This window comes from Plectrocnemia conspersa, unplaced genomic scaffold (assembly GCF_051122295.1).
Source record: "Plectrocnemia conspersa isolate PC_06_02 unplaced genomic scaffold, ASM5112229v1 ptg000003l, whole genome shotgun sequence".
Taxonomy (NCBI): Eukaryota; Metazoa; Arthropoda; class Insecta; order Trichoptera; family Polycentropodidae; genus Plectrocnemia; species Plectrocnemia conspersa.
In genome coordinates, this window is record NW_028277167.1 from 12,953,629 (window position 1) to 12,974,030 (window position 20,402).

Here is a 20,402-nt window from a genome sequence, read left to right on the forward strand (position 1 = left end):
GACAATGTGAGAAACCTGGCAATACATGCGTTTATTTTTTATATCCACAAAGATTGAAACAGGGTCGTAAAATTTGCGCAATACTGATATATGTACATACGTGCTCGCTCATTTTTTGCTGTAGCGGCTAATTATATCTGTATGTTTTCTTACTGTGTTTCTCCACAATAAAGGTTTGAACTAGTTGTGATGTTGCAATAAAGCAACTTGTCTCTCAAATCCTAATGTGCTGTCATTTACATATTTATATATATTTTGTTACATATTTTTATTAAATTATCAGTTGCAACCTTACAATCAGATGTAATGAATACTTACGAGTAAGTATTAATCACCAGACTGAAAGTCTGTAAATCAGTGACATCTATATTAATAAATTATTAAATGTCACTACAGCTGGGACCCGTTTTTTTAATAATAGTACATTTTTTATAAAAAAATTAGAGTGCCGCTGCCGGGGCTCGAACTCGCAACTTCAGAGTTACTAGTCTGAGACGTTACGGATTATGCTATTCCGTCTTTCAATTTATTAATATGTACAACAGAAGTTCCCGAACGGTATATGCTTAATGACCGATAATCCTAAGATGCACATAAGTGCTTGACGGACTTAGCAATTAAACTACCGTGTTGCAAAATTTATGGATTGGTTTATGGCGTTTTTAACGCATAAGAAGTGTTTCTTACGGACCAATTCAATAAATGCTGTGTACATACCGTCGGTTGCCTTGTACCTGAAATAATATTACATGAAATATTCAGTTCTTAATAACGATTATAATATATAGCTTTCAACGAAACAGCATTGTAATTTAAAACTCTTTTATAATTACGAATGTTATAATCGTGATGATCTTGTGGCTTTTGACCATAAACAATTGCTTTATGACCGAGTCACCACACGTTTGCCGTGTCGAATTTCGGTGTTAAAATTTATATATTTGGTGTTATAAATATTTTGCTGCAATCCGAGATGAACGAACTCGACCGCCGTGCTTTCATTGTAAAGACAACCATCTTCGTTGTGCGCCGAAACGTGCGCGATTGCATAATAATACGGTGTTAAATTATTCGCGCGACGGCCGACGGGCTAACATTGAATTTCCACATTTGTGCGAGTTCGCACGGGCATTATTATTGCACATGCGCTAATTTCCCGGATAGCGAGGACCCGAGGCAATAAATTACCGGAGGTGGCGCGCGAGCCGATTACCAAACGCTGTTGGATTTGGACGACGAACTCCGACCGTGACACACTTGGACGTCTAAACCCCAGTATCTCACAGCCTGATTCGTGACGGATTCTGGAATTTGCACTATGCGACTCGGACGTGGGTTATCTTTAGGCGAAATATTATTTACATTTATGACCTTTATTTTAGGCAAATTAGGCACAATAAATAAACAAATGCACTGTGCTGTACACATATTGTATATCTAGCTATATCGCTTAACACTTGAATAGATTGAATTATCTGCCAGGGAATTATCGCTTCTTGACATTGCGACATAAAATAAACCATAAAAGAAGCATTTGTATAATTTAAATTCCTCTTACATTGTGATCTTAATACGCTTAAAGTGAAAAGGCAGATCGCTAAGAATAAATGACATTATGAAAATGACGTGCTCGAAAAGTGACTGTTTGGTGCGCATTGTGGACAGGCGGCGTCATTGGGCCTTACTTTTTTGAAAACGATGAAGGTCGGACTGTAACAGTCAATTGTGAGCGCTGTAGGTGCATGATAACCGATTATATTTGAAGATGTTGACGTGAAAGACGTATGGTTCAGAAGACATCGGGTACAACGTTAGAATTTTTGCGTGTGAAGTTCTTAGGTAGCATTATTTCACGTTTTGGTGACGTTAACTGGCCGCCAAGATCATGCGATTTAATGCCTGAACTACACTCTCTGGAAGTTGGCCAATGTTGGTCAAGGACGGAGAATATAGCGGGTTACTTCAGTCGAGTTTGGTTCTGCCCGCTCTAAAATTCTCTCGGAAGTTGTCCGAGGTTTCCGAGAACGGGAGGTAAAGTGGGAGTAATTCAGTCGACTTGGCCAGCTTCGAGCGCTTCCGAACGTTGTCGACATATTTCAGAGTCAAAGGGACCGAAGTCGGAGCTGCTCTTTCGAGCGCGAGCGGTGAGATACTTCCCCTTTCGCTCTCTCGCGTGTTAAGTGACGAGAGTGAGAGAGATACTGATATGGTGGTTCGCAAACTGAGATAGAACGAGTAGCTCGCTTCAATTTCAGTATGCGCGTAGGCGTTCTATGGTTAACACGCATGTCGAGCGCTGCATCGTGGTCACGTGGTCAAGTTATAATACCACATGCTTATCGGGGACTTCAACAGACTCTTACTGACATATTTGAACATTTTAGGCCACCAAAAGGGATTAATTATGTTTTTGATAATATATTCTTCTAACAGATATCGTTTTTATATTTTTTTTTCATATAAAATTAAATAATTAAAAAGTAATTAGTGGTACTTAAAAAATCTTTTCCAATATCGTTATGTATTTTCCTAGATCGGTTTATATAAATGTTACACTATAATGAATTCTTATTTAGAATCGATGGCGACAAATTCTAGGATAGTCACACATGTGGTGTTCGTATTCTGAAGTATCATTTTTATGCCTTATGGCATTTTGCAAAAGCCGACAAAGATTTTGCGTAAATTGAATATTTACGACCGAAAAGTTTTCACTGATATTGTATTGGTGAGTGCCCACACAAACTTTTATAATAATCAGTAGCGTAATTTTAATATGACAATTTAAAAATTGCGATTATTTGGCACATTTTTCGAACGCGTGCAAATATGCCGGCTGTACGTGACAGAAGCCGCCGTCCGAACGGCATATGAAATTTGCGACAGTGTGGTCGCTTACTCGAAGTCGTAGGTATCGGCCGACTTCAGTTGTAACTTCGGTTCGGACAACTTCCAGAGAGTGTAGTGCAGGCATAACGCCGTTGAATTTTTTTGTGGGGTTAAAATAGTTCGGAAATTGAAATAGGATCAGCTTTTATTTGTATTTAAAGTATCAATAGTTGTTTTTTGTATTTATTTTCTGTTATCATTAGTGAAATGTTGCCATGAACACAATTTAGATTATCGTTCCAGTCAGACAGTCCCTCAAAACTAATTACGCTTTATTGCACAGTTTTGCTGGAACAAAATTCATGAACAGCATAATAGAGCTACCAATATTTAGGTTTAATTTGTTCTGTGGTAATCTTGTTGGAATTCATAAATTCAACTAAAGAATAATAAAATAAATTTGAACTTCTCAATTCCATACATTTTTCTTATCTTTTTGAACCCATAGGTTTGTGTAAACACGGTCGTACACTTACATGCGTCAGTGTCTCTTTAAGTATTCGCCACTTACAATTTATTGCCGTGTGAACGATCGTTAAAGTATTCAATTATTATTTAATTTTGTAAATAAACATGATACCGATTTCAGAATTAATAATATTAATATTAGTTTGCCAGTTCGATTTAACAGCATTCCATTTTTTATATTATATGGTTGTAGTATGGATTGATGGTTTACGACTTAGTTATGAAATACATAGAATAATAACGATGCACTGGGGTTTATATTGTTTGTAATAAAATTGATGGGATAATCGTCAGATTCGATTAAGTCAGCATGTGTACAGCGCAATAAGGATAACGAGAAAATCTCGATTTGCTTCATCGGGAGATGATTAACAATTTATGTGATTTAGCGGTTAAATTAAAATTGTTGGCGTGTCTGTTCGAATGATCGCGTTTAAGTACTGTATATTATGCTGTTTTCCTCCAATACTATGCTAATAAGGATCTATATGTAGTTGAATTTAAGAGAATTAATGGAATGTTATAAAATAATATACCAAAATATCATCAGGGCGCGGAAGACGTTAGTCATTCATAAAATGTTATATTCTTCACATATTTTATTATCCCATAAATTTATATGCAAATATTTATCTGAAAAATGGATACGCAAATAGCGTTCTAACGTCACCGCAATATAATGCGCTTTATAAGACAAATATACGTGCGCTTGTCGCATTTCTTTTAATAATGCACATAGCGTACCGAGGCGGTTGCGTCATTTTAACCTTTCTCCGTGGCTCACATGTCATTTCACCAATTTGAGTCACTCGATGCATTCCTTAGAATTTCCGCTTAAGGATCGTGCCAACATCGCTTTGATATGCAATCAATTAATCCGTACTATTCTTTCGCTGGAAGTCGGGTCTTGGTTATCGGGAAGCTCTCGCGTCAAAGCTCGTCGTCGCCAATTAGCGCTTTCGGATTGACGCGCTCGTTCCGTTAGTTATGTTAGAAGACTTTACGTATATTTGCGCGCATAGTCAAGTGCGCCAAAACAGTTAAGCGGATCCGCATTTTTGGAATTTTTCGCCGCTTGAATTATCGTATGCTCGTTCAAATTGTATGAATAATTGGGTCGATTAGGTAACGATACGAATGCGCGGCCCGTGTTTCGTATGCAGATTTTTTTTCTCCGAACGCGTGCTTTGGATATTTAGGCAATTGAGCGTTAGAAGTCGCGTAGACGGTTTTATCCCTGACGTATGTGTGTTAGAATATTTATTTTATTTTGACAAAAAAATCCTACGGTAATACATTCGTAAGTTCTTTTAATTAATTATTTTTCTTTGCTTTTCTACAAATCATTTATATGACGTTTAAATTGACGTTAAAATTAACTCTCACATAGCTTGGATTACAGGAAGCGAATTGGGGTAAAACTAAATTATTATACAAAGACCAGAAAGTTTTTAAAAATCTAACTAACTGATTTAAACAAAGGATTTTCTCTCTCATAATGAACACCGAGCGTTTGCGATGTTGGAGAGAAAATCAGGATTTCATGTTTGTGTAAAAGAGCGAGCTCCAAAAGCAAAGGGCGTTCATTGTATGGTCATTGTATGATTCAAAAAGGTTTAGAATCGAATAATCCGTGTTGCGAATGTTGTAAAAGAAAAAGCTCGTAACTCAAGCAGTTATGTATTGACATGGATGCCGTGCATCATTTGTTTGATGGCTTTCAAAAGGAAACGTAATTGAGCTTAGGAATAAGCTCAAATTTTAAAGTTTAGCGTTAGATAGCATTTGTAGCTTGCCTTTTAGACCAGGAATAGGTCATGTATGATAGACATTTGTGTGCAGCTCAATCAACTGAATCTTAAGATGTAAAGAAGTATTACAAACAAATAAAATTCAAGGATCCCTTGAAAAATTTTACGAAGAATTTGTTAATTTATTTATAAATATGTGAAAATTATTTATTCACTTACGTTTTCAAACATTGCAAATATAACAATATACGCGTAAGAAATATAGGGATTGCGCTGAAACACTTCAGAGCAGTTGTGAAATATGGCGGGAGTTAAAAAACATTTTTCCTATATAATTAATTAAATACATTGCATTTTTAACCCCTTAAGTGTATATGTCGTATATATCCGTCATGACAAAAGTACTTGCAAAGTGGGTATGACGGATATATCCGCATGTTGAAAATTTTAGCAAAACTCAATGGAAACGACGGATATGTCTAATAATCTAAATACTGGTGTAAAGACTGCAGCAGATCACGACTTTGCGCAGCTCCATGTCTTAAAATATATCACACCAAAAAATTATTTTTTGGTGTGTATATATCCGCTAGCGGCAAAAAGTTCGTGTCACTGCGGATCACACTTTCAACAGTGAAGCATAACGTTGAAGGGGCTAAACGATAAACTATTATATAATTATGTTTATATCTATCTTTGTTCATTGCTATTGTGGGGACCACACGGGACCTTATTTTATATATTTTTCCTTATTAATGAATGATATCGCACTATTGTCTAGTTACTAGACAATAGTGCGATAACACAAACGTTCTCGTTATGACTAGAAAAAATAAGGGTTTCTCATAAATAACACGCAAGGATTCTCCGGTGCATTGAATGAATATTTCATTGTCACGCAACGGTCACGGTAAACAATATATCACTGGAAGACAAAAAGCACTGTAAGGCCACAATATTCCCGTTACGCAATTCACCTCGGAGATATCCATCAAGCAAACGTCACTTTCTAAAGGCGTATACTTATTTCGTTGTTCTAAGTGCCACGGTTGGTTGGATGATGTTGATTGAGATTGATGAGCAAGCCCTGAATACTTAAGCCTGGACAACGAGGAGAGGACAGTCACACATCTGGCAGACTTCGGCAGACATTCGGAAGAGACTAGTAGACACCCGCCCGACTGCGGACAACATACTGTCATGGACGTTCACATCCTGAAAGGGACTTCATCTTACAAGCACCGTAGCAGAGGGATCAACCTCCTAAAAAACTATAACTTAAACTATATTTAGTTTAACAAATCCAATTCAAAATTCCGGGTATGCTTTATAAGCGAAACCATTGTGGTCTCTTCCGGTTGACGATATAAGATTCGGGGTATATAGGGTTGTGTCGAATATCATAAATAAATAAAGGTACTTAGTGCGGTTATGTAGTTTCTGTTACGGTAATTAACGCTAATGGTTTTCGAAAGTTTGTATGGTTATTTTAGTTTTTCCCGTATTTTTGATTGATTATTGCTTCCTACTAAATAACTATATAGGATGTCGAATTAAAAAAAATATGATGTGATATCCATTTGAAATGGTTGATGTATTTTGCATCTCTGCAAGTTTATTTTAGCAAAGTTTTGTTGCATCAAACATCTCTTGTATTGTATCTACTCATCTTTACGAAATCAAACACCTTTTATTTTAGAGTTCGCGGTTTTCTTCAACTATGATTTTATTGTTTCGTTTTAATATTAACGTTTAATTTTTCTTAAAATTATCTTATTATGAATTTTAAATGTACAACAATATTGTTGAGTGCGTCCAGCGCTATTACTATGATACTATACACCCATAAAATTTACTGAAAAGGGTTTACATTACGTCGTAAACAAGGAACGACATTCGAGCGGAGCTCGCCGTTTACAATTATACTTATTTATACGTTGCGATGTTTTCGAAGCTTATTTATGCGCGCGTCCATTATATGTATTTGATTATTCAGACTGAGCTCCTGACAATTTGTGGGTGGGGTTCCACCAGAGTTCCGAGTATTATCTTGTCCCCGTGAGGTGCTTAATGAGGAGGGTGACCTCCGCGCCGATCGGTGGCGCGCGTGGGACGGAATGCGATTTGCACGCGACACTTACGCAACTCGCGTCGTTTTTCTTTTGTCGCCGGATGAGTTTATAATTTGATAACGACGATGATTTTTCTTTCAGACACTGCTGCGACAGGGCCAGGTGTGCGTGGAGCTCGAGGTGCGCCCTAGGTATCTAGTTCCGGACACCAACTGCTTCATAGACCATCTTCCAAGGCTGCAGAGGATTCTGGCGCCGGAGTCAAATACGCCGTACACGTTGGTCGTGCCCCTAGTCGGTAAGCAGATTAAAATATATCCGACGTCTTTAAATTCATTTTTATCAACTAGAAAAATGACTTGTTCACGCTACTAATCAATTTTTAATTATAACTTTTTTCAAGACTTATATTTTAATAGTATCCACATTATTTAAACGTAAGTCAAATATTTATTGATATTGTTGGTGACTTCTGTGGGGGTGCCTGCATCGATGGGTTCCGAAGAAGTCACTGAAATGAATCATTTGTATCACAAGTCCAGGCTTGATGTCGATATTCTTGTGAAAATTTCTGCTGCTGTTATATTGGTTTGAAACGAATGAACACTTTACATGTTTCAATGCGCCGACTGAGCATAACTCATATATGGTGGGTATATGTAGAAGTTGCCATATTAAACATCTGTTTTACCCGGAAAGCAACATCTCAGTAATTTAGAGTACTTGTCCAAAAGTCGGTCCTCTGTGCGTCAAATAGTCTATCGCGGATGATCACAACCTGCCTCAACCTACGCACATTTGACGTGTGCACATTCTGAAAAGAATCAATTACGCCGCGGCTGTCTAATATTTCTCACGACAAACTGGCCAATTGGACACGCTCCTTTGCACACTAATGGAGGCGCGACGACGTTTTAGAATTGTGGCCGCTCGTTTGCATACAACGTCGGCTGTGTGTACTCAGTCATCCTAATCTCTCGGCGGGTCTCGGGCGTGCGCGGTATCCAGGATGCGCTCGCACAATATGACCGTGTCGTGTAGTGTACGACCGAGTCCCTCTTGAATCTTTCAAACAATGTCCCCTCGCGATGTTAATGCCTTTCGCCGATCCAGCGGCGGAAAACCGCCCGCCGTGTCGCGCGCTTTCGTTTAGATTCCAATAGCGCGCGAGACATGTTTAGATCCGATGTCGCATCTAAACTTATCTTAATGCACTCTGGGACCTGAGAGCCGGCGACGTTACATTATCCTTCTGCGCCTCTTGAACTACATCACATCTTCATGTCGCCCAGGTCGTTTCGACGACACCGGCTGTGTTAGCAGCAGTCCCCATTTTACCGTTGTCTATGCGCTGTTTGCGCGTGTACTTTATTGAAATTTGCGTACATACGTGCGTGCCGTTATCCTTATGGCTCCTAAGACGTCCGGGTACCACTATCAGATTAATTTGATGGACTAATGTACATTGCAGCTTACTCATGGGAACATTGTTTTATATTGTAGTGTGACCTTTACAAATGACTCGTTTATTATTCAATTTTAGCACACAATACCACAATACGAGAAGAATATAGTAGAATTCGAACTCAGGATCCCAAACAATTTTCAATCCCTATGAATCATTGAAGTCAAAAGCGAAGTGGTAGTTCTGACTGAAGTGTGAATGAAGTATATTCATGATTGAAATACAGTCGTGTTCTAACTTATATACACTTCAGAATTGGGCGAGGTCCAACGTTCCATACAGTTCTTTGGCTCCAGCTAAATTTCGCAGGCACTTACACGATACACGCTGATCACAAAGGAAAAGACGTGCATTTTTTTTTTTTGAGAGCGTACTAAAATGATTACAATTGCTAAAACAGATGCATATTATCGCGTAAGTTACCCCATTGCACTCAATGGGAAGAGACACTCATTATCGATACTCAACCTGTGGCTCGCGGGCCGCATGCGGCCCGGCAAGCTTTTATGTGTTTATGTGTCTAAATATTTTCAAACCTCTGGAATTGTTTCCAAGTCATTGCAACTACAACAATATAAAGGGTGTTTGTTTTTCGAATTGGCACCAGTTTTTCCAGCGACAGCAAATTTTACAGGTGGCAGCTGATTTGTGCTCAGTATGGTTTGCCATTTCACCATGAATAGACTTACGCCAGAATAACGCTTGCAAATTGTGCATATTTTTTTCGAAATCGTGGTTCAGTTCGCGAAACGTACCGTACGTTACGTTCATTTTACGGTCGATATAAACGTCCATCCGAGCGAATTATTTAAATAATCATGGATCGCTTTCTCACCAATTGATAATACGTATCCGCAAAGACGTCGTACAGTGAGCATCGAAGAAATTGTTTCTGCTGTGGAGCGTAATATTGAGATGACAGAATTTAATTTATTAAAATGTTTTGAAATTTCTTTCTATGAAGAATCAAATCAAAAGCACAGATTATCTCGATATTGTAATTTTTCTGGAAAATTGTGTATGCACCGATGGATTTCCTTTCATGATTGGATCTAAAAAGAGATTTATTTCGTTATTAAAGAATAAATACAATTTACCAAACTTTTTATCATTTCACTGCATATTACACCAAGAAAATTTGTCAGCACGTATTTATATCGGCGAAGTAGACGCTGTGATGAAAACCGTCATAAATATAGTGAATTATATCCGAACACAAGAACTGAACCAGAGGAAATTCAAAAATCTTTTGGAAGAAATGGACAGTAATTATAACGATGTTCTTTTACATACTTCGGTGCGATTGCTAAGCAGAGGAAAATGGCTGGAATGATTTTTTTATGGCAAGAAATTATTTTGTTTTTACAAGTGAACAATAAAATTTACAGAGAACTGAAGATTATGGATGGTGGTGTCTCTGTGCGACTTACAGAAAAATTAGCGATCTCAATCGTAGTTTACAGGCTGAAAATAAAATCATTTCGCAAATGGTAAATAAATTATTGGCTTTTGAAGACAAAATAAACATTTATCGTGAAGAAATACAAAATAAAAGTAAAAAATGTCGTTCACTATTTCAGTGTTTTGATTTGGTAAAATAAATGTATTAATTTATAAATAAAATAGGGAATTTACCATTTTAATACATCATAATTATTACAAATATTGTTTTGATTATTTAAAAATAACTTGTGAAGAAACTTAAAATAATATTAAATATTGTAACGTCTTATTGTGGGTTACTTTTGACTTGAGACAAAATATTTAGCTACATAAACATCGCTTTATGGCTGAAAGTGACCATGTTTGGAAATATATGATGAATATACTTTTATTTCTTTGTGTAATAGAGCATTACTATTACTTTCTCTAAATTCATTATAAGTTTGAACATATTTCTAATTAAATTATTTAGACATACTTATCTATTGATCCTGTTAAAACAAATGTTATTTTGTTTGAAATCTTTCCTATATTTTACCACCCTATGTAAGCAGCCGCCAATGGGCAATTACATTACTTACATCTTAGGTAGAATCGCCCATAGGTTATACTCCCTAATAGCCATTGAATGATAGTGCAGTAGCCGTAATGGGCAGTCGTAATTTCTGTACCACGGTAGATAGTCAGCCTTTAATTTAATTGCCTCGATTGATACTATATAATTTATTGATATTATTCAGATTGCTTGATAATTTTTGCCCATTTCATTACTATCCAATTAGCGGCATATTCGTTTGCAGGATCGCGAAATTCGATACTAGTCCTCGGGGGAAACGCAACTTTTCTCTGTCTCGAATTAAGCACAAAACGCTTTAAGTTCATGTGTATTTGCCATATTAATTTGTGAGTGTAACCTTTGTCTCGAACGCCCGCAGCCGCCCGGGGAAGTGTTTGCTTTCTCACACTTTGTTTGCGCCTCGTACCGACCGCAAATAGCACTTTGGTAATAATGCTCCACAGAGGATAAGCTTATTGAGTGCGCATTTGTGTAAACACATGCATACACAGGTATGTAGGTTTACTGACGCTCGAAAGTAAAAATCGCGAGTCGATCGCGTAATGAAGGAGCGATTTGCTCTTTCTCTCGAAGGGCCCCCTCTCAGGTCCTTGTGCTGGGAAATTTATGGAGGCCATCCATTGGAAGTGGCGTCAACGGTTTTCGCCCGTGGGCGTCTAGCGCGAGGAATAGAAGTGTTTCCCGTCGGACTTTTGTTCCTGTTGCCATTCTCTCATATGTTTCGCAGCTGGGTATCGCATGTCATCGCCACATCGCCTGTCAGATGCCCTGGCATCGCTTTGTGCTGCACTGTCTTATGCGCACATTATTCGACGAAGATTGAACGCTGCCACTTTGACGAAGTCACTTGAAATTGTTTGTGGTCTTTTGATGTAAATATCGACAGTATATATTTTCATGTAAACCATTATTCTAAGGCTTCAAAAAGCCATTCAAGTTTGTTGAATTCGACTTCTTATGGATACAGAGTCAGACATACTAAATTCACTCATGAAAATAATCAATTGGGAAGATAATCAAAGTATCTTATATACATTTTAACTTAATCTACATTAGGATTTAAAAAGTATTTAATTTTTATTTTATTTGTTAAATTTCTGAAGATTATTATATTAGTGATTATTATATAGTCGTAACTTCGATCGATCATAATGGATTAGGTTTTCCTAGATTTTCCTAATCTCACGTACGAATATCGTAATAATTGATTCAAATAAATCTTGGTCGTACATATAAGGTATAAAAATCGAATAATGAACTATATCAGCTGAGCAAAATATATGTGTAAAATAATAAGTTTCAGTGCATTTTTAAAAATTTAATTTTTGTTTCAGTTATATTATTTAACCATTTTGTAGCCAAACCTTTTGGGATTATTATCTAAACATCGGCGTATTACATAATAAAAAATGTCGTTTTTCTTTGAAGCAAATACACATTGAAAAGTATTAATTTTTATTCAATGATCGGATTAGACAATTCTCTCTGAAGTATCAAAATCCGATGTATCGGATTTTGGCAACTTTATGTTTCTCTTCAACTCAACTATATCGACTAATAATGAAAGTTGTAAATAAAACCTTATTTTTTTTTTGTAAATCTTCTACTGCAACAAGGCAGGCATCCGGACGTCGTGAATGACGTCCGGACGGCGGCTTCTGTCACGTACAGTTGGCATATTTGCGCGCGATCGAAAAATGTGCCAAATGTGCAGCTCCGATTTCGGTTCCTTTGACTTCGGTCCGTTTGCCGACAATGTTTGGAAGCTCTCGAAGCTGGCCAAGTCGACTGAATTACCCCCACTTTACCCACTGTTCTCGGTAACCTCGGACAACTTCCGAAAGATTTTAGAGCGGGCAGGACCGAATTCGACGAAGTAACCCCGAAGTAACACACTATATTCTCCTTCCGTTGGCCAACCTTGGCCAACTTCCAGAGAGTGTAGTGCAGGCATTACAATTTGAAACATTAAAATTATATTAAAAAAAATATAATAAGTACACTTAAAATATTTATTAGTAAATTTAAGAAGAAACAAATAAGATAAATAAGAAGCACGGTAAATGAAAGTCAAAATAACAATTATATAGTAATATGATATATGTATTATTTATTAACTTAAATTTATTTGATTAAAGTTGCATGACTTCATTAAAAAAATATTTTTTAATTTCTTTGCTATTATTCCTAGTTGATTTTGGGAAATTATTAATGGTTTTAAATGCAATATATTTCAAAGAATTTGTGCTAAACTTCACAGAAAATGATTGAGGGATGTGTAAATCATAAGTGATCCAATTTAATAATTATGTAGCTGCTTTCTAAATTTAAATTTAGTATTTATAATAATTTTTTTCACTAGCATTTTTTTGGTTACCGTTATTAATTAATATTTTACTAGAATTGTTATAGGCTTTTTTTAGTTTTCATATATATCTTTCGTGTGAGCATCAAAAGGCAAATTTAACACTTTTTTTACAGCACAGTCCCCAAACGCAAGACATATATAGTAGACTCCCCAATAACACGCTATTTGGGTGCGTATAATTGGGGGACTAGAAAATACTCACATTTTTTTGCAATATGTACGTTCGAATCAGGAGTGTGTGGTGAGATATCATCTTTTTGGCTCGCTTACACATAGAGTAACGTGCATCTAATTTACCGTGTTATTGGGGGGTCTACTGTATGTTAGATGACTATGAATATGTGCATAGTAAATGCTTATTCTAGTTTTATACTTAAATATATATTGAAACCTGTATAATTTTTTTAACATTGACATTGGTAATATTGGTTTTATTATATGGTAATAAAAAAAAAAAAATATTAGTCACTATATTGATGATTTTGATTCCAAATTATATATAATTAAATTTAAATGTCAGATCATTGTTCGAATAACCACAAGACTTTCTACTCTGATTTATTTGTCCCTGTAGCATCACATTTTTTCGAAACAGGAGCAGCTAGACAGTGCTTGTTTATCAACAATATTATCAGATATTTTTGATAAATTTTTAAAAAATATTTTCTGAAAAATTTATATTGAAAAATCTTGAGACAATCTTTAGTTTTTGTATTCTACTCTTTCATCAACTTTTCTGTGGTTTTTATTTTGGTCTTTTGAAAAAAGACTCGATCCAATACCAGTATATCCAATATCTGGCATATGTTATTTACCTTATTATTAAAGAAAATAGTCTAATATATACAGTTAATCGTGACTGTTTGTGCGAAAATATGAAATGAACCAGATTCCGGTTGGAATTCGAGACTGGAACCATTTGGTTGAGAGTTTATGCATTCATTGTCGTAAAACGGACGCGGTCGTTATTGTTCCAGCGGTGATATCGATCTGCCGCCGCCGCACTCTGATATATTCGAACGTCTTGATCGTAGAATATCTTACTGGTTTTTGTAGTCGTTATGCCCTCTCGACGGGACCGAGAACGCCACATAATATAAAGTGATAACGATCACTGCCTACACTACGGCATAGTTCACACTGGAAGAGCGAATAGCGTGCGCGTGCAATATTTAACGCAAACATAATTTTCGGCATCGGCGGTAATGGAAGACTTCTCTGATTCGGCACGGACGCATCATTATCTTCAATGAAACTTCGACCATCTACCTTTAGGGTCGTACCAATTATAGATCGGCGTATTCTGAAGAACCTTTGTCTATATATATATTCATTTAGGTGCCACGGTAATTACATCGATTCAGAATCATGGCAATTCTTTTTTGCGCAACAAAACCCTTCAACCGTTTTTCAACAAAACCCACAACACAAAACATACGAGGAGATGCCAGACCAAAGGAGCATTTTGCAATGTTTGTAAGGGAAGAAAATTATTAATGACGTACTTAGAAAGTCTTGAGAATGCTGACACAGTTTCAGAAGCAATATAGTAAAATATCAGTTGAGTCAAGCAGATCTGGACGACTTTCTTATATATTTTTTATTGGTGATGCACATGAACGACAAGAGTCAACAATATTGGCACCATAATGATTCGTCGCTAAGGACAAGAACGATTTTTGAACTTACCGATAATAAAATCGCTAACGCGCGTTAATCATATAATAATTAAATATAACAATATATTTTGTATGCCATTTTAATTTTGCGACCGAATCGCATCAAATCCAATGTTTATTTCTGTTTGTGTGCCACTTTTTCACTGCCTTTGATTCAAATTCGATACACATCGCGATCGCTGAAGCGTGTCATCATCAAAGGGCGGCAATGTGTTTTAACTCGAAGCGGATCGCTCTCTTGCCCTAGTAGTAATAACATCGTAATATTTCGAATATCACTGACACGTTTTCTTCTGCATGAGTATCCAATACGCTGTTTAATGTTTATTTATTTCTTTTTCGCAGTTGTGTCCGAGCTGGAGGGTCTGACACGTGCCGCGCGCGTAGGCGAAGCCGCTCAGAAGGCACTGGATGTGCTACACGTGAGGAGACCCACCTTGAAGTTCGCCACGACACGTGGAAACCTCCTGGGCGGAGCGACTTTCACCGCCGAGCAGGATAACGACGCCACCCTCACAAACGACGACAGGATTCTGGCTGCGTCGTTGAGCTTGTGCAAAATGGGCGGCCAACAGCAAGACGCCGATGGTTAGTATTTTTTTTATAGGAAAATTCATTTTCACCTATGTATTGTGTATCAAGACACGTTTTTAATATGCATGTTGTATTTTTAGGTTCTACTGGAAACGATCAAGCGGAAGTCGGCGCCGATGGAGTCAAGAGACTTGTCAGAGAAGTTGTTTTGCTGACAGACGATAGAAACTTGCGCGTAAAGGCACTGGCTAGAGATCTTCCTGTCAGAGATTTACTCGCGTTCATGCATTGGGCAGCCATAGAGTGAACGACCATAATTGCCCAGGTGAGTTTGTCTTTTCTTGAAAAAATGTATCACTGCATCAAATAATGCTACTTTAATTTGTTACAAATGATAAATAAATCTCTTATAACCATCAAAGTAGCATAAACATTTATGTATTAAAATTATTCAATTGACTATTGGGTTTATATAGATTAATTTCTTATACTAATAAGTTGTATTGTAACCGTTAACACTTTACCATAGACGATGTTTGTTGTTGAATTATCATATTTTCATCTGCCAGTACATTTTAGTTTTTAGGATTTTTCATCTCAAATCACTTCTTATCAAAGACAGCCTGAATTGAGATTTGAAGCCGCTCTAATCAATATGATTCGCTTCTCAATTGTTCTTAACTCAAAAATAGACAAAATGAGATTTGATGACTTGATGTTTAATCGTCGAACATGAAAAAACAAATGTAATGTATTGCTGCATAATTTATGATTAAATTGTTAATCGCGGAAGCAGTTGTAGTTGGTTGCTACTTCTCGCGATAGTTTCGTTATTGTATTTGTCCATTTTGCAAAAGTCTGATTTGCTGACTGAGGTCGGTTGACAAGAAGATTATTCTTTCGCCGATGAGTTGTGGGCCTTCGAATATTCTATTTTTTACAAAACCAGTTTCGTTTTATTTTATATTATTCACTGCGGTTTGTGATAATTTTATTTTACTAAATTATTACTGACTTATTGTTATACAGACGATTAAATAACTGATTTTTAAAGCTAAACGCGATGCTTAGGGCGGTCTTTTAACTCATATTTGGCGATTTAACATGCGGATTGGAGCTTCTAAATAATCGTTATTTACTACTAATGACAAAATAATCAAATATATTTCTTATAAAGAATCACAAAATAATGAATACAGATTCATACACACATAATAATAGGTTATAATAAAAAAATACAATAAAAAGTATCAATACCATTTATTTTGATTCAAAAAAAGTGTTATGCCTGCACTACACTCTCTGGAAGTTGTCCGAACCGAAGTTACAACTGAAGTCGGCCGAGACCTACGACTTCGAGTAAACGACCACACTGTCGCAAATTTCATATGCCGTCCAGACGGAATCGAAATTTTTAAATTGTCATATTATTAAAATTACGCTACTGATAATTATAAAAGTTTGTGTGGGCACTCAACAATATAATATCAGTGGAAACTTTTCGGTCGTAAATATTCAATTTACGCAAAATCTTTGTCGGATTTTGTAAAATGCCATAAGGGATAAAAATGATACTTCAGAATACGAACACCACATCTGTGACTATCCTAGAATTTGTCGCCATCGATTCTAAATAAGAATTCGTTATGGTATGACATTTATATAAACCGATCTAGAAAAATACATAATAAATAGGATATTCGATTTTTTATAACAAAATCAAGTATCACTGATTATTTTTTAATTATTTAATTTTATATGAAAAAAATATAATAACGATATCTGTTAGAAAAATATACTATCAAAAATAGAATTAATCCCTTTTGGTGCCCTAAAATATTCAAAGATGTCAGTAAGAGTCTGTTGAAGTCTCCGATAAGCATGTGGTATTATAACTTGACCACGTGACTACGATGCAGCGCTCGATATGCGTGTTAACCATAGGACGCCTACGCGCATACTGAAATTGAACCGAGTTACTCGTTCTATCTCAGTTTGCGAAACACCATATCATTATCTCTCTCACTCTCGTCACTTAACACGCGGGAGAGCGAAAGGGAAAGTATCTCACCGCTCGCGCTCGAAAGAGCAGCTCTGACTTCGGTCCGTTTGCCGACAATGTTCGGAAGCGCTCGAAGTTGGCCAAGTCGACTGAATTACCTCCACTTTACCTCCCGTTCTCGGTAACTTCGGACAACTTCCAAGAGATTTTAGAGCGGGCATAACCGAACCCGACCGAAGTAACCCACTATATTCTCCATCCTTGGCCAACCTTGGCCAACTTCCAGAGAATGTAGTATAGGCATTATACTTTAAATCAGTTCGAAGTTTTATTTATAACCGTTGCAAAAAAACTACAACTCAGTATGCTAAAAAATTATATTAAATTACCTTAGACAGACTTAAAATATAAAAATTGTATTGATTTAAAAGTGATAAAAAGTAATACCAGCCACTGTGAAATTCCACAGTTGCACAATATTAAATCGTAAATATGAATAATTTCTGGAATTTCGGCCATTAGTGTTTTTTCTTTTTTTATTATTTAGTTTGTCTGCTATTATGTTGTAAGGCTTTGGCTGTTAATATATAATACATAGTATTTGAATAAGAAAATAAATTTTGCAAAAAAAGGGCACAAATCGGGCTGTAGCTATACATAAAAATAAGAAATAATTCTTAACTGTGTTTTTAGGGTTGGTTGGTTTTAGAGTTTTTATTGTTTTTATTTGGGATTATACATATAATACATTTTATACGGTTTTTGTTGTTGTTCAGACAGAAGAAATATCTTAAAAAAGAGTAGTTTAAATTTTTACACATTATTTTATTTGGTTAACGCCTTTACAATCAACCGCTGGATTGTAATTCTATAGCAGCATACTAGTGCTACTAACTTTGAGTGTTAGTTTGCGCTGTGGAGCCAATATTTGTATAAAAAAAATTGAACGAGTTATTTAATCATCAATAATCTCATTAAACGATAAATTGATTTCATCGACTTTTACATTTTATATTTATTGGTTTAAGTGTTGCCTTAATAATGCGATGATCTAAAAATTTGTAGCATACTGGGGACATACAAACTAAGTTTAGCTAGATTAAATTTATAATTTATTTAGTTAAGAAATACTTAAAAGTTTATTCATTTTAATTATTTATTTGTACTTTCCTTTACATACAAGGTAGTGTTTTATTAATAAGTTTAAACTTGTTTGCACCGGAACGCATGCTTTCAATCGAAATAATATATTGATTTTGTGTATTTATATCTTGACTCTCAATTATCTAGCGGAACGTCTGACTGCCTACAAATTTAAATTACGCGACATAAAATATGTTTGCCGATTATTATAACAATTTATTGAGCAGCTTCTCGCTTTTATTGCAGATGATTGACACTGAAGAATTCGAGTCATCACGAGACATCGCTTCCGTAATATGGACATCAGCAAAGGAGACCGGTTCTCCACACCAGCAAGCTCCCGCGAGCGTTCGATTTTTTATTAGCGAAAGGGTTAACATCGGGCCCTTACACACAATATAAAATATACCACAGTAACCTCAATCTTAGTAAATACACGCATGCCGCCGAAGCTCTCTATTTTTCCCACTATCATCCCGTTATTTTGATTTGATTTGGCGTAAAATGCATATCTGCTTATACTATATATTTTTTACAATTTCTACGCGAATAAACTCGTGATGTATCATCTTGCAACCACTTTTGCGATTTTTTATATTACATTGTTGTTGTTATTATTAAATCACATGGTTTTCGCAAAAATGGCGCAATGGGTAAAACGACTTACATATTTCGAAGCAGACGACTTATTGACTATTGTGAATTAATCTTAATATTAAATGTATACATATATAAAATATTATTATGAACTTTCCAAGAAGAATATATTTTTCAATTAAATATTGTGCGTTTTTTTAAGATTTATCAAAGTTCATCTATATTTTATGATTTATTTTTTATGTTGTATTTCAAAGATTTTTGATAATGTATTAAACTCTAGATCGAGCTAGTATTGTGATATGTTAGTTATTCGTCGATTATTTTTTTTTTAATCAGTAATGTACATTTTTTAAACAAATCAAACGACGAATGTGTTGCAGTAGTTTTTTCCATTCTAGTGTTAAAGCAGCGTGATTTATAATTATTTGTGTGGCAATCAGTGTCTTGGAATACATACGATTTTTAAAACAATTTATATATAAAAAAATAAAAAAAATGTAATGATTAACTATATCTAGTGTCTGTGATTTTTCGCTTTTCTATGAAGTAAATGAATATGTATATATTGAACGTAAATCAAGCAGATTACTAAATATGTTACGTATTTCCCATTTTCGTTAAACCTTTGCCTTAGTTGATGGGAGTTTTTTTAAATTTTATTATATAGATTAACGTGTTTGTAAATATGATTGTTACTTTGATAATCAATTTTGTAGTTTCATCATTGATAATGTGTAGTAATGAATTTGGTGATATGAAGAATGAGATAAACCTGATATCCAATCCTACATAATGATATCCAATCTATTGGAAAATTGTAATACTTAAAATTGATTATATACGAATCATACACTCTTAAATATTAATATTATAATAAATGTAATTGGAAATTATGCTTCGTTTTATTTATTAGAGATCATTTTCCTCTCCGATCGCGTCAGCGATATCCAAACTTTTTTATCTTGTAATTATATATTTTAGCGATTCTATCGCGCCTGTGTAAACATTTTTGTTAATTATTCCATTCAAAGAGTTACAGTTATACGCGTTGGAAATTAACAGCGTCATGGGAATTTCGCCTTAAACTTGTTTGTTATATACACGAATTTTTAATTATGTTGAATAATTTTTATGGTTGAAGGTTAGCGTCCCGCGAAATCTGATAATTGGGGTAACTGACCATCGGCCATTGGTTCTATTGGGGTAACGAACTTGTCTTGAGGAAGTTGTGCATTATAAAAAGTATGCATAAATAACCCGAAAAAATCCATATTGATTTTGTATTCGTAATAAAAAAAAGTAAGGAAATGGCACTGGAGTCGCGAAATTATTCAACGTATCTTTACGCGTCTTTTCTCGTGGTTCTCGTTGTAAGATGTACGTGCGTTATCGACCATCAGGTGTATTACAG

General features: G+C 35.5%; 1 protein-coding gene across 2 annotated transcripts in view; it reads left to right on the forward strand.

Annotated features, from left to right (window-relative positions):
* Nucleotides 1–19,884, forward strand: part of Smg6 (Smg6 nonsense mediated mRNA decay factor) — a 96,274-nt gene extending 76,390 nt beyond the window's left edge. For both annotated transcript variants that reach the window (XM_088183697.1, XM_088183698.1), the window contains 4 exons: nt 7,322–7,478; nt 15,058–15,300; nt 15,387–15,571; nt 18,638–19,884. In XM_088183697.1, coding sequence (XP_088039823.1) covers nt 7,322–7,478; nt 15,058–15,300; nt 15,387–15,553 — 567 coding nt within the window. In that variant the 3' untranslated portion in view covers nt 15,554–15,571; nt 18,638–19,884. The remainder of the gene's footprint in view (nt 1–7,321; nt 7,479–15,057; nt 15,301–15,386; nt 15,572–18,637) is intronic.
* The last annotated feature ends 518 nt before the right edge of the window (nt 19,885–20,402 follow it).